Genomic DNA, 12,844 nt, shown 5'->3' with positions numbered 1-12,844 from the left:
TGGGAGGATGGTCCCTGATGGCCGGGCCTGTCTGGGCTGGGCCACCTCACTGGTTGACAGTGTGTGTCTGTCACAGACCTGCCCTCGGACTCACTCCTGACCTGGGGGTCATTTAGTTGATTCTTCTGAAAACCTTTCTCTTGGTCCCTTCCTTTAGGTGGGAGTGACTTAGGTGGGGATCTGGGAAAAGACTGAGGAGCGCTGGCTGGATGTTAATTCCGCCCTCTTCCTTGTGTGCCTGCATGCGTGCGTGCGTGTGTGTGTGTGCGTGCATGGTGTCTGTCCCTGGATTTGTCTCTTTCCTGTCTGTCTGTCTCTGTGTCTGTCTGTCTGTCTCTCTTGGGTTCCCAGGGGCCGCTTGGTCCTTGGCCAGCGCAGCTTTGGGCCCTGAGGGGCTGGGCTGATTCCTCTCCCTTTGGGCCCTGCCTGAGCTCTGCAAGGGCCGGGGTTAAGCTATTCATAGACAGCATCTGAGATTCTCTTTGCTGCCCTAGTTTCTTTTCTCCTTAATTTGGGACCAGCACCCCAGCATCTGCCCAGTACATAAGAAGAGCTTTGTGTGCTGAGACAGGAAGTAAGCTTACTGGGCCAAGAAAAATAGTTCAGGAGAACTCTGCAGGGAAGGGAAAAAAATATTTCCCTTGTAGAATTCTTTTTTTTTTTTTTAAAGATTAAAGATGTATTAGCCTAGAAGCCGCCCGCCCCCGCCGAAAAAATACAGTAAAGAGAACCATTTTCTGCCTCTTAAAAGAGCCCAGGTCATGAATAAACACTGTCTCTCCCTTTCCCTCGTGGCCTCACCCACTTACTGCCTTGGAGGTGGTGCTGCGTCAGTTGTATTCTTTCTGGAATAAACAGCCCCTGTGTACATGAGGGAGAGGAGAGAAAACAGAAGCAGTCTCCCTCACGGTGAAGAGCGAGCTGTCCTACCCACCCCCCGCGGCCTCAGAACCCCCTCTCAGGTTAATGGAAGTCACACGAGGGTGCCCTGGGCGCGGACGGGTTCAGTCGCCTTCCAGGAGGAAGGCAAGGTGACCTCTCTGGGCGGCTGCCGTGGGGACTGGTGGCGCGGAAGGTAGAGCTGGGGGCGGCGCAAAGGCTGTGCAGGTGGACCTGGTGCGCTCACGGCCCCGTGGCAGCGAGGAAAGGTTTGTATCAGTAGAGCATCGCTGAGCTGCCAGGGTTCTGCCGCTGTGTCCAGCACAGACTCTGGAGCCAGACTCCCCAAATTTGAATTCCTGCTCTGCCACTTACCAGCTGGGCAGGGGACCAGCTGAGCAACGTTCCAGATCCTCTCTGTGTCTCTCTTCCCGCATTTGCAGACTAGGGATGATAGTAGTACCTACCTTATGGGATAGCCGTGCAGATGAAGTGAAATGAATGCGCCTGAAAGGCTTAGAATAGCGCCTGGCGCATTGTGAACTCTCCGTAAGTGTTGGCCTCTATCATCCCCGACACTGTCACGCCACCCTCGTCATCGTCGGCCTCTCCATCACTCCCACCTTCCCCCTGAGTTATGATGGGGATTAAATGATACAACACACAGGACGTGTACTCAGTGCCTGGCGTGCTAGCTGCTCGACAAAGCTACCTGCGGTGCCATCGTCACCATCGGCACCGCTGTCCCCGATGGGGCCCTGTGACCCGTCTGCTCTCCCGTCCGGCTCTAGGCTGCTGCCCTGGGGCCCAGCGGCCGTGGAGCATCAGAAGACGTGCCAGAGCCTGGGCAAGTCACTGTGGCAGCAGCCGAGCGTCGGGGACATCCTCCGCCTGCTGGATCCGGACCGCATGATGAAGACTGTCCTCCACTTCCCCCAGAACCGGAGGCTGCTGCCCCCCGAGGTGCGGGGGGCCCAGGGGGAAGCCATCAGGTTTTAGCCGCTGTAAAATACAAGCACTGCTTTTCTTGTGATTTGTTAACTTTTTATAAGTAAAATTCCAACCATCTGCAAAGGTACAGAGACAGGACCCATATACCCACCACCCAGCTTCAGAACTTTTCAGCACTGGCCATACTTGTTTCTTTTATAACTTCTTTCCACAAAGGCAAATATCAAAGGTATAATTTCACGTACAAGCACTGTTGTTTTTTTTTTTTAACAGAACCATTTTTTTAAAAAAATTTATTTATTTATTTACTTATTTATATTTATTTTTGGCTGTGTTGGGTCTTCGTTTCTGTGCGAGGGCTTTCTCTAGTTGCAGCGAGAGGGGGGCCACTCTTCATCGCGGTGCGCGGGCCTCTCACTGTCGCGGCCTCTCTTGTTGCGGAGCACAGGCTCCAGACGCGCAGGCTCAGCAGTTGTGGCTCACGGGCCTAGTTGCTCCGCAGCATGTGGGATCTTCCCAGACCAGGGCTCGAACCCGTGTCCCCTGCATTGGCAGGCAGATTCTCAACCACTGAGCCACCAGGGAAGCACTAGAACCATTTTTTAATGGGCTTGAATATTCAAAATAATTTGAACTCTAGGTAACAGTGGTTAAACATTCACATGGTGTTACACTTACGCAGTCGAACCACACGTTTCTGTTTGTCTCGGGCTATTTCAGGACACACAGGAACCGATATTTAAAGACAGGAGCACGATGGATCTCAGTGACCTTTATGACCCCTGTTTCCTCCTCCATCTCTTCAGTGAATTGACCAGGCCAGGTAATTGCAGCCTTCGGGGTGGGTTGAGGGGGCATGATTATTACCATAATTACCGAATTAGGACCTTAATCTTGAAAATAATTCTTGAAGGGTCTTCAGCTGCCTTCTCACCTTTCCATTCCAGTGATTTTCAGCAAAGTAACAGTTAATGTTTTGAATACACAGTGATTTTTTTTTAATTATAATTTTAAAATCTGGGAGTGTCCCTTTGATGTCTTCCTAATTTTAATGACAAGAGCCTTTTCTGAATTTTCACTGAATAGTGGTCACATACCAGCAGAAATGAGAGATTTTGTCTTTGACAATGAGTGAGAGCCTGCTAAGGTTGGCTTTTTCTTGGTTTAAGTATGTTTTTGAAATTGCATTTTGTGTCTGCTACCCTGAGGGTGGGAATCTTTGTGGGTGAATGCTTCGGAGAGACAGAAAGAACGGAAACGTGTATCAGTACACACTGGTAAAGACCAGCGTCTGATTCCCAGGCCGGTCAGGTCTGTTGGTTTGGGGCATTTTGTCGGTGATTGGTGTGTAGTGCTATCTCACTGTGGTTTGAATTTGCATTTCCTTAATGGCTAATGATGGTGAACATCTTGTGGCTTATTTACCATCTGTAATCCTCTTTGGTAAAACGTCAGTTCACGTCTTTTTCCCATTTATTCTAATGGGTTTTGTTTGTTTGTTTTTACTGTTGAGTTTTCTTTATATATTGTACCTATTAGTCCTTTGTTTGATATGTGATTTTCAAATATTTTCTCCCACTGTGTAGCTTATCTTTTCACCTTCTTAACAGAGTTTTTCAAAGAGCAGCAGTTTTCAATTTTGATGAAGTCCAGTTTATCAGTTTTTCCTTTTATGGGTCATGCTTTGGTGTCAGGTCTTAAGAACTCTTTGCCCATCGCTCCATCCTAAAGAATTTCTCCCATGTTTATTTCTGAAAGTTTTATAGTTGTAGGTTTTACATTTAAGTCTGTGACCTATTTTGAGTTAATTTTTGTATAAGGTGTGATGTTTAGGTCCGGCTTCATTTTTTCGCCTATGGATATTCTGATCCCATCCCCGTTTGTCGATCCTCCATCTCTCCTCCTCGTCCTTCCTCCCGGTTACCGCCGGGCTGGGGAGTTCCGGCGCCCCTGTGCTGACGCTTCCTGGCTGGGAGGACAGGAGTGGCCATTACTGCTCCTCACGTGGCCTCCACTGGCACCAAGCGGGAGCCTCGTCCTTCCTCTGTATTAGGGTCCCTCTGATGCCCAGTGGGGACCAGCCAGCGTGATGCCTGAGGGGCTCCCTAACTCCTCCTCCCTGCTGGTTGTGCTGGCCCTGTAGATTAGGTGCACCAGGAAACCATGCCTCACTGATTGCCCTGTTTTCTCCCCTTTTAAACTTGATGGTCTCTTTATACTCAAATGCTCTTCGTTATGGACTTGCTGACCCTCCAGCACTGCCCTTAGTCCCTAACAGAGAGGCGAGAGGGCTGTGTTCTCAGAGACTAGCCTCTCCACGAACACTGGGTTCTGTGGCTGAGCCCGAGTTTCTTTGCAGGAGAGCAGGGGCATTTCATTTCATGCAAATGTCAGATGACGATGGCCAGCAGACACCGTAACTGCCCTGGCGGCTATTAGCAGCGGCTAAGTGAGGCACATCTACTGCGCTCTTTGGTTCCCCCCAGGTCTTGGCAGTGCTGGCTAAGTCTGTTTCTCATCAAACGTGAAAATAGATTTTCCACAGTCTAAAAATATGATGCAACTTTAGTGAATTATAACAAATCATTTAGTCTGTTGCTCTTTCAGTAGAGCTTTTAGGAGACAGAAGGCAAAGGCTTGGAAAACAGTAGAGAAATAGTAAAATCATGACAGTGTTTTTCCCAGAATCTTGAATAGTGGGGGTAAGGGGGAAGGACAGGATCTGGAAGGCCTTTTGTGAAGAGAGGTAACTAGTAAATGCTCTTTCAAGTTAGGGAAATCTCCAAATACCGCCGCTTTTACATTTTATTGGTATAATACAGGTAGAAAAATTTGCAGAGCGTGTCTACCCAGAAAGGATTTGCAGTAGCTTAAAATACTGGTTACACCAAAATCATTCACGGTGAAGTAGAAAATTTTAAAAAGCATATAAGTGGATAGGGAAATAGATATGCAAAACAAACAAGCAAACCAAGAAAAACTAGGTTCATTAAATTTTTCTCTGGGCTACTTATAATCCAGAACAAAAAAAAATGGAAGCATAATATTTTAAACAAATTTCATCATCTGATAAAAGGAAGTATACCAGTTCAACAGGAGAGGAAAATTCCTAGCAGTAAAATGATAAGTTGAACAGAACAGAAATCTGTGAACAGCATAATGGCCAAAGGTTTACTGTGGTTGAATTAAGACACGAATCTTTTTCCTCGTTTTATTATTTTTTAAAAAGTTACTATTCCATTTACTGTTGCCCTGGTGGATAGCTAAACATGAACAATGTTTTAAGTAAACTTTTATTGAAGTGTGATGTATAGAAACCAGTGCAAATCATGTATGTATGGCTCAAGTTCTGGTGAAACCACCGGCCAGATAGGAACAGAACATAATCGGCAGCTCCTCCTCAGGCCCCTTCCTCCCCAGTAGGGACCAGTGTCCTGTATTTGAACTTTATGTAAATGGCATTAAACACTTTATATTCTTTGTATCAGCTTCATTTATCCACATTATATATGTGAGATTTCATCCATGCTGTGTGTAGCAGAAGTTCTCCACAGCATGTTTTTACTTCCTGCAGTGGCACCTGGGTCCAAGTATTGCTAAACATTCTGCAGTCGTAAATTGGGTGTGTGATTAGTTTGTATGTGTGGTGGCCAGGCTTCAGAGAAACTAGTCTCACTGCTCCATGTCAACCCTTTTCTGAAAATGGAACCTGTTTTCTTAACCTTACTGCTTCTTTTCTTTGAGTCCTTGGCTGAAAAGCAGGGCCAGCCAAGGCTGTTAGCAATGGCAGTGACAAATGCTTTTTCCACAGCAAATTCTTGTCCTCAAGAGAACCGGGCTGAACTCTTTGGCTCCTAGCTCACAGAACAGGGAGGCCCGTGTGCGGTTCTCACCAGACCACTGGACACAGGCTCCACGGACCCCTCCCTGTGACGAGCCTCCCTGGCCAGGCCGCCTCCAGGAGATGTTGTGAGAGGAGGCGTGACGAACAGCTCTTCATGCTCCGGCAGCACAGCTGCACTGCCGCCAAAGCCCGTAAAACGTGGGGTGCTTTTTCTCTTAATCCTTGATAATTGTCCTGGTTAAGCCATTTTGGTTTGAAAATCTGTTATCACAAGGCCGAATTTCTATTTATGAGGTTCTTAAAACAAAGAGAATGGTATTTATAACTATTTTTTGATAGCCTATTATGTTTTCAACACTCAAGGGCAGCTCTTTTCCATACACGTTACAAAGCCAAGACTTCCGGAGAATAACAGAGATGACCACAGAACATGAAATTGACTTTTCCTCATGGGCACGTGGAAAATCCTTTTGTCTTAGAGAGTGTCAGTGATTACTAAAAATATCCCTGCTAAGTACTAGCTATTTTTAGTGAGTGTAATAGTAAATGTTTAGAGTGTTCTCTTTTCCAGATTTATTCCATTTATGTGTGTTTGTTATGTAGGTATGTAGGTGTATCTTAAACGTATCTCATCTTTTCCAAAACAATATAATTTTATCCCTGAGTTTGATGCTTTGTAAAGCATTTGGAATTTTTTCCCCCTCCCATCAAAAGTAGTCACTTGTTAGAAACGAGAAAATTTAGTCCATAAGCTGTTAGAGCCCAAGAGTCTTCTAATTATTCTTTTTCCATCCTTTTACTTTTTTTTCCCTTCCAGTTTTATTGAGATATAATTGGCATACAGCACTGTATAAGTTTAAGATATCATTGGCATACATAGTGATTTGACTTAACATACATCATGCAATGATTACAACAGTAAGTTTACTGGACATCCATCATCTCATATACATATAAAATTAAAGAAATATAAAAATTTTTTTTCCTTGTGATGAGAACTCAGCATTTACTCTCTTAACAACTTTCATATACAACATACGGCAGTGTTAGTTATATTTACCATGTTGTACATTACATCCCTCGTACTTATTTATCTTATAATTGGAAGTTTGTGCCTTTTGACCGCCTTCATCCATTTTCCCTCCTCCTACCTCCTGCTGATTACCTATTTCTCTACATTTCAAAATGATCACCACTCCATCCTTTTACTTAAAATCTGCATCTTGAGGTTAAAAGTGGTTTCTTGTGGACAGCGTATACTTGGGTTTTGTTTTTATATCCAATCTGACCATCTCTGCCTTTTAATTGGAATGTATACACCATTTACATTTAATGTGATTATCGATCTGATTCCGCTTTATTTTCTATTTTGGCTTTTAACTATAATTTGTGTGTGTGCTTGTCAGCATATGTACGTGTGTGTGTGTGTGTGTGTGTGTGTATATGTGTTTTTGTGTGCATGTGTGTGTTGGTTGCTTTAGGGTTTATGGTATACGTCTTCAATTTATTGTGGTTTACTTTCAAGTGAGATTATACCACTTCGTGGATAGTAGAAGCACCTTACAATAGTATATATCTCTCCCCTCCTGGCTTTGCGTTATAATTATCATACATTTTCCATCTATTGATAAATGTTAAAAAGCCTACAATATGTGGTTGTTTTGGCTTCAGACTGTCAATTAACCTTTTAAAGGGATTTAAATATTTTGTTTACCCCATAGTTATCATTCCTTGTTCTCTTCATTCCTTTGTGTAGATCCAGATTTCCATCTTCTATCATTTTCCTTCTCCTCAAAATACTTTTAAGAATTCTTATAGTTCAAGGCTGTTGGTGATCAATTCTTTCAGCTTTTAGTCTTAACTTTTGAAAGATTTTCATGGGGTAGGAAATTCTCGGTTGACAGGTTTTTTTCTTATTGTACTTTAAAGATGTTGCCACCTTGATTCTGGATTGCATTGTTTCTGACAAACAGTGTTCTTATCTTTGTTCCGCTCTATGTTTTTTGACCACTTTTAAGATTTTTTTAATCACTAGTTTCAAGCAATTGGATTATGATAAGCTTGGGTGTAATTTTCTTTATATTTTTTGTGTTTGGGGTGTTCATTGAGCTTCTTGGGCTTGTAGGTTTGTGGTTTTGTCAAATTTGGAAAAGTTTTGGCCATTATTTCTTCATTTTTAGGGACTCTAGTTATACATGTATTAGCCTGCTTGAAATTGTCCCACAGCTCACTGATGCTCATGTTTTTAAAGTTCTTTTTTCTCTCTGTGTTTCAGTTTGGTTAGATCTGTTGCTGTCTTCAGGTTCACTGTTCTTTTTTTCTTCGATGTCTAATCTGCTGATCAGCCCATCTAGTGCATTTTTCTTTTTGTTTGTTTGGTTTTTTGTTTGTTTTATTGAAGTATAGTTGATTTACAATGTATGTATGTCAAACCTAATCTCCCAATTCATCTCACCCTCCCCAGGTGACCTATCCCTGTTCTGAGGTTTTTCTTGACAGTGTTTATATTGTAAAAAGGCCTGGGTTTTTGTTAAAGAGGATTTGAAGTGTCCTGAATTGCAGGTGTGATCAAGTGGGTCCCCTCATGTATCTGACCTTCTCTCCCATCACATCCTCTCCTGGAGTAATGTGAGTTTTTCAGGGCCTCACAGGTGATGAGAGAATATCAGCCAGCAAGCTCTGGGCTGTAGCTTTTGTTCAGGCTTGGTGAGCCGCTCTTCTGTGAGATTTCTGTCATTTGTTTGAAGAAAGAACTAGGGTTGCAGAGTGGATATAAGTTAATCCTTCGTAAAATCTATATGCCAGCTCAGACCAGTTCGCATTGGCTGTATCTCCCAGCATCACCGCCTTACGTATTTTCCTTGGCCGTGTTTGTAGGTAGGAACTCAGAGGCCGAGGGCTGAACAGGGTAGACCCGAGAGCCGGCTTTCTCTGCTGACCCTCTGGTTGTGTCCCCCAGGCCTCCGCATGCTGGGATCTCAGTGGTGGGTCTGAATGTCACCTCTGATCTCTGGCTCACTGGGTATTTGTGAGAAGTAATGAAAGATTCCTGGGATTCTTGGGATTTACAAGCATCTTAGAAACTGAAAGCATGTGATTATTGCCATGGAAGGGGAGATAGTCTTTTATCCGGCTTTAGCAGAAGTTAAGGGGAGCAGGAGGAAGACTTGCATTTCTTGTACCTAGCACGCACACATAGCTGATGGTGGTAAGATGCAAGAGCAAATGGAATTCTCTGTGTTGCACAAGCATCACGGAATCATAGCGTGTGTGTGTGTGTGTGTGTGTGTGTGTGTGTAGTTAATGCTGTATTTTATTTCCCTCAGAATTTGTGGTGGATTGTCGGAAATTTGTGGATTCAAATGCTCTGGGCCTAACTGTCACAGCCCTCAGCAGCTACGACCCCCCGATGCGAGCCGCGGCCTACTCCGTGCTGGCAGCCTACTACTCACAGCTGGAGGGGGCACGCTTCCGGGAGCAGCCCCAGGTGAGCGGGGCTGAGGGGACGGCTCTCCGCCCGGCCTGGTGGAAGGATTTCCTAAGGAGATCGGAGGTGTTGCCGGGAGACTGATACAGGACAAAGTCTGTCCCCTGCTGGGGGAGTGGGGGTGATGCCTGAGGCTGTTTCGGGTCTTCAGCCCCGGGAGATGGAGAGAGGTCTCCCCTTACAAGTGGTCTTCTTGTGTCATGGTGGGCAGAGCAGTTCTAATTTCTGTTGAACTCAGGGGTGACGGCAGCTGTCACCCAGGACACACAGAGCCTCGGAAACTGTGCCCTGAGGTGGTGGGGACAGGCGTCACCTTGGGTGGTCCCTGGGGTGTGAGGAGCCGGCCAGTCTGCGAAGCCGTGGTTTAGGCTGTACAAGGTAAGGCTGATTACAGCCGTTCTGCAGATTCTCTCTTTTTTTTGTTTTCCCCCTTTTTCCTGGTTTGAAGGTGCTGTACCTGTTGGACGTAGTCCGGAACGGCATCCGAACTAAGAACATGAGACTCACCTTCACCTTGACTCTCTTCATCGCCAAAGCAGCCTTGCAAATTTTGAGACCAGGTGCCACTGACAGAATCAGGTTGGGGTGAGGTGGAAATTTTGAGGCTGAGCGAGGCCACTTGGAGGCGTTCATCCCGCAGGCATAACCAGCCCACCGCACATGTGAGGGAGACGGATCAGGGTCACACGCGCAAGGCACAGCAGAGTGTGTATGATGGGGGAAGATTATGTATTCGTATTTGCCTGTAGGGGTATAAAGCTGTGGTAAAAGCAGGTCACAGCTCCCACCAAAGGGACTGCTCGAGGGCGTCACGGATCCCTACGTGAGCACTTAGGGGGACCTGACACGGAGGCCCATCCATGCTGGCAGCTGCCGCTCTGAGCTCGGGGGTCAGCGTCAGTGTAGCTCACCAGCTAGAGGACAAGCGGCCTGTGGGTCCCAGTGCAGGTGTCGCCCAGGGCATGGAACACAGCTCTGCTTTGTTCCTCGCAGCAGGGCACTGCCGAGGTAGTGTGAGCACAAGTCAGTCTATCGTAGGACCTTTTTTTTTTTTGGTAATTAGTGAAAAGTCATAGAATGTTGATAACGTTAGGGACCACAGGGTTCTTCGGAGGTAACATGGTTGTTTTTAGATGAGGAAACAGCCTCCCAGCTGGGGCCCCCAAGGTTAAATAGCTTGTTCAAGGCCCCACGGTCAATCTGTAGTCAAGTTGCTGTTAGAATTCAGATTTGATTTTCATCTGCTCCGTATCTTTTTTTTGGGCCACGTTGGGTCTTTGTTGCTGCGCGTGGGCTTTTTCTAGTTGTGGCTAGCGGGGGCTACTCTTCATTGCTGTGCGAGGGCTTCTCATTGTTGTGGCTTCTCTTGTTGCAGAGCACGGGCTCTAGGTGCGGGGGCTTCAGTAGTTGTGGCTCACGGGCTCTAGAGCTCAGGCTCAGTAGTTGTGGCTCACGGGCTCTAGAGCGCAGGCTCAGTAGTTGCGGCGCATGGGCTTAGTTGCTCCGCGGCATGTGGGATCTTCCCGGACCAGGGCTCGAACCTGTGTCCCCTGCGTTGGCAGGCGGATTCTTAAACCACTGTGCCACCAGGGAAGTCCCCCCGTATCATTTTTATTACATGGTTTTTTCTTTACCTTAGAAATTATGGGAGGAAAGAAGGTAATTAGCCATTTAGACTCCAAAGAAACAAACTCTTCTGTGAAAATACCCCAGCAGAGGTCACGGTGGATGGTCTTGGCCTCCCATCCAGTCTGTGCCCCCCAGGCAAGCTGCCCCACATCAGACCTCATATCGGGGTTGGCGCACAGGGCAGCATCAGTGGTCCAGGGTTGGGACCAGGGGACGAGGTGTCGGCCCCATTGCATTCGAGAGCCAAGTGACTCAGGGCACGTGTGAGCCCCCTTTGCTGTGGCAGTTAGCTCAGTGGGAGGCCGATGGGCTGGGTGTTAGCCCTGTGCTGTCTGACGTGTGGCCAGGCCCCACTCTCCCCACCAGCTGATTAGAGTTTAGGCAGTGGGCTGATGCCTGGGGAGGGGTGACGTCTCCGAAGGACTGGACATCCTCACGTGGTTCCTGGGCCGCGAGAGAAGCCCGTACGCTGTGTAGAACTAAGGTGTCTTAACTGCGTTTTAATTCTTGAGAACTAATAACCTGGATAAGGATTGGAAAGCCCCGAGGGGGCAGGGATTTATGTGTGACCACCCCCAGGGCCCTGCTCCCCTACTCCAGCCGGCCACGGGTGTCCTGTTGGCGCTACGGTGAGTGACTGACTGCTTGCGTTCACAGAGGAGCACATGTATTTGAAGGTCAACAAGTTCCTGCTGTCCCACGAGTACCTGAACATGAACAAAGTTCCAGGCTTCTACCAGTTCTTCTACAGCTCGGACTTCGAGGTAATGCTCTGAGGTCCTCGGGGTCCTGGAAAGACTCCTAAATGGGATGCTCCGCCACTGCGCTGACGTTTCCCCGAGGAGACTGTCAGCTACAGAGCACGGGCTGCGGTGGAGCTGGGGCCAGGCGGGCCTGTGTGTGGAAACGCTTCCCATTCCACACCTTGATTCTTGGGTGGCTTCTCAGACCTCACAGACTACTCCAGAGGCCTCGAGTCATGGCATCCTCGTTGTGTTTTCTTGGTGAATCACTGGGTTGAATACTAATGTGCTTTTACAGAACACCCCCTGTGAGCTAGCACAGTTCACTGTGTAAACTTGACCTGGTGCCTTATTCCTGACCTGGAGAAACGGAAGCAGAGAGGAGATGGAGGATTTTTAATAACCTACCCAGAAACGGAGGGTGGGGGTAGCCGTGCTGCATCCTTTGCCCCCAGTTGAAAGTACCGGCGTTTGAAGAGTTTTCAAGGGGAAAAGCCTTCACTTATTTAACGATAGTTTCCTGGTTGCTTGGGTTACAGCAGAAGACGGAGCGGGAGTGGATGTTCGGGCTTCTGCGCCAGGGGATGCGGGACAAGTACTGCTACAAGCTCTGCGCCCGGCGGGGCGTCCTTCACATCGTCCTGTCCTTCTTCAGCAGCCCGCTCTGCGACGACGTGGCCCAGGTCGGCGGCCAGCGCTCCTGGGGGGCTGAGGCCGGGGCCCTTGCTCGGGGTTCCATCTGCCGGTCAAGTCCCCATGGAGTCTTGCCCAGCCTGGCCTCCCGATTCTCCATTAGCTTCCGGGGCCGTGGCCGGGGGGCAGGGCCCGTGGAGAGGGAGGGAGGCGATGAGTACCCGGGTAGCTCTGGAACGGCTGAGAGCTCTAGAAACAACGTCACCCCATGAGTGACTGAGGTGCTTGGAGACACGCCCGAGCCACCAGCTTGTCTCATGGTGCACAGAAGCCGCAGGGTATCAAAACTCGGCTGGGAAAATGAGTCGGGAGTCGAGACTGCCTGCCTCACAGCTGACGAGGGAGTCTGCCCATTAGCTCTGCCCCTGGAGCCGGAGCTTACGTCGCGTGAGACGTAACTAGGAGAATTCATCAGTATTTTGGTTAACTTCTAGCCCGGTCAGCTTCTGCTTCTGGTATCATGTAAAATGTGGGTAAATAGGAGTGAGTCTGAATAAACCAAATTCGAGTACGGTAGATTTCTATTTTCTTCAGCACCTGAGAACTCTAAAGCACCCAGTTAACAGTTCCAGCAGGAGTCCCAGCTTTCTGTCCTCTCCAGGTGGTCAAATCAAGGCA

General features: G+C 47.6%; 1 protein-coding gene across 2 annotated transcripts in view; it reads left to right on the top strand.

The window, feature by feature from the left end:
- Positions 1–12,844, top strand: part of URB1 (URB1 ribosome biogenesis homolog) — a 67,385-nt gene that overhangs the window by 48,154 nt on the left and 6,387 nt on the right. Inside the window, exons 29-34 of one of the 2 annotated variants that reach the window (XM_057545466.1) lie at positions 1,671–1,842; positions 2,551–2,653; positions 9,001–9,161; positions 9,610–9,721; positions 11,448–11,554; positions 12,076–12,216. In XM_057545466.1, coding sequence (XP_057401449.1) covers positions 1,671–1,842; positions 2,551–2,653; positions 9,001–9,161; positions 9,610–9,721; positions 11,448–11,554; positions 12,076–12,216 — 796 coding nt within the window. Of the gene's footprint in view, positions 1–1,670; positions 1,843–2,550; positions 2,654–9,000; positions 9,162–9,609; positions 9,722–11,447; positions 11,555–12,072; positions 12,217–12,844 lie in introns of both variants that reach the window. The other variant, XM_057545465.1, reaches the window with a different exon arrangement.

Source organism: Balaenoptera acutorostrata, chromosome 4 (genome assembly GCF_949987535.1).
Source record: "Balaenoptera acutorostrata chromosome 4, mBalAcu1.1, whole genome shotgun sequence".
In the NCBI taxonomy this organism is placed as follows: Eukaryota; Metazoa; Chordata; class Mammalia; order Artiodactyla; family Balaenopteridae; genus Balaenoptera; species Balaenoptera acutorostrata.
The sequence above is the reverse complement of the archived record's forward strand: the minus strand, read 5'-3'. Positions and strand labels throughout refer to the sequence as shown.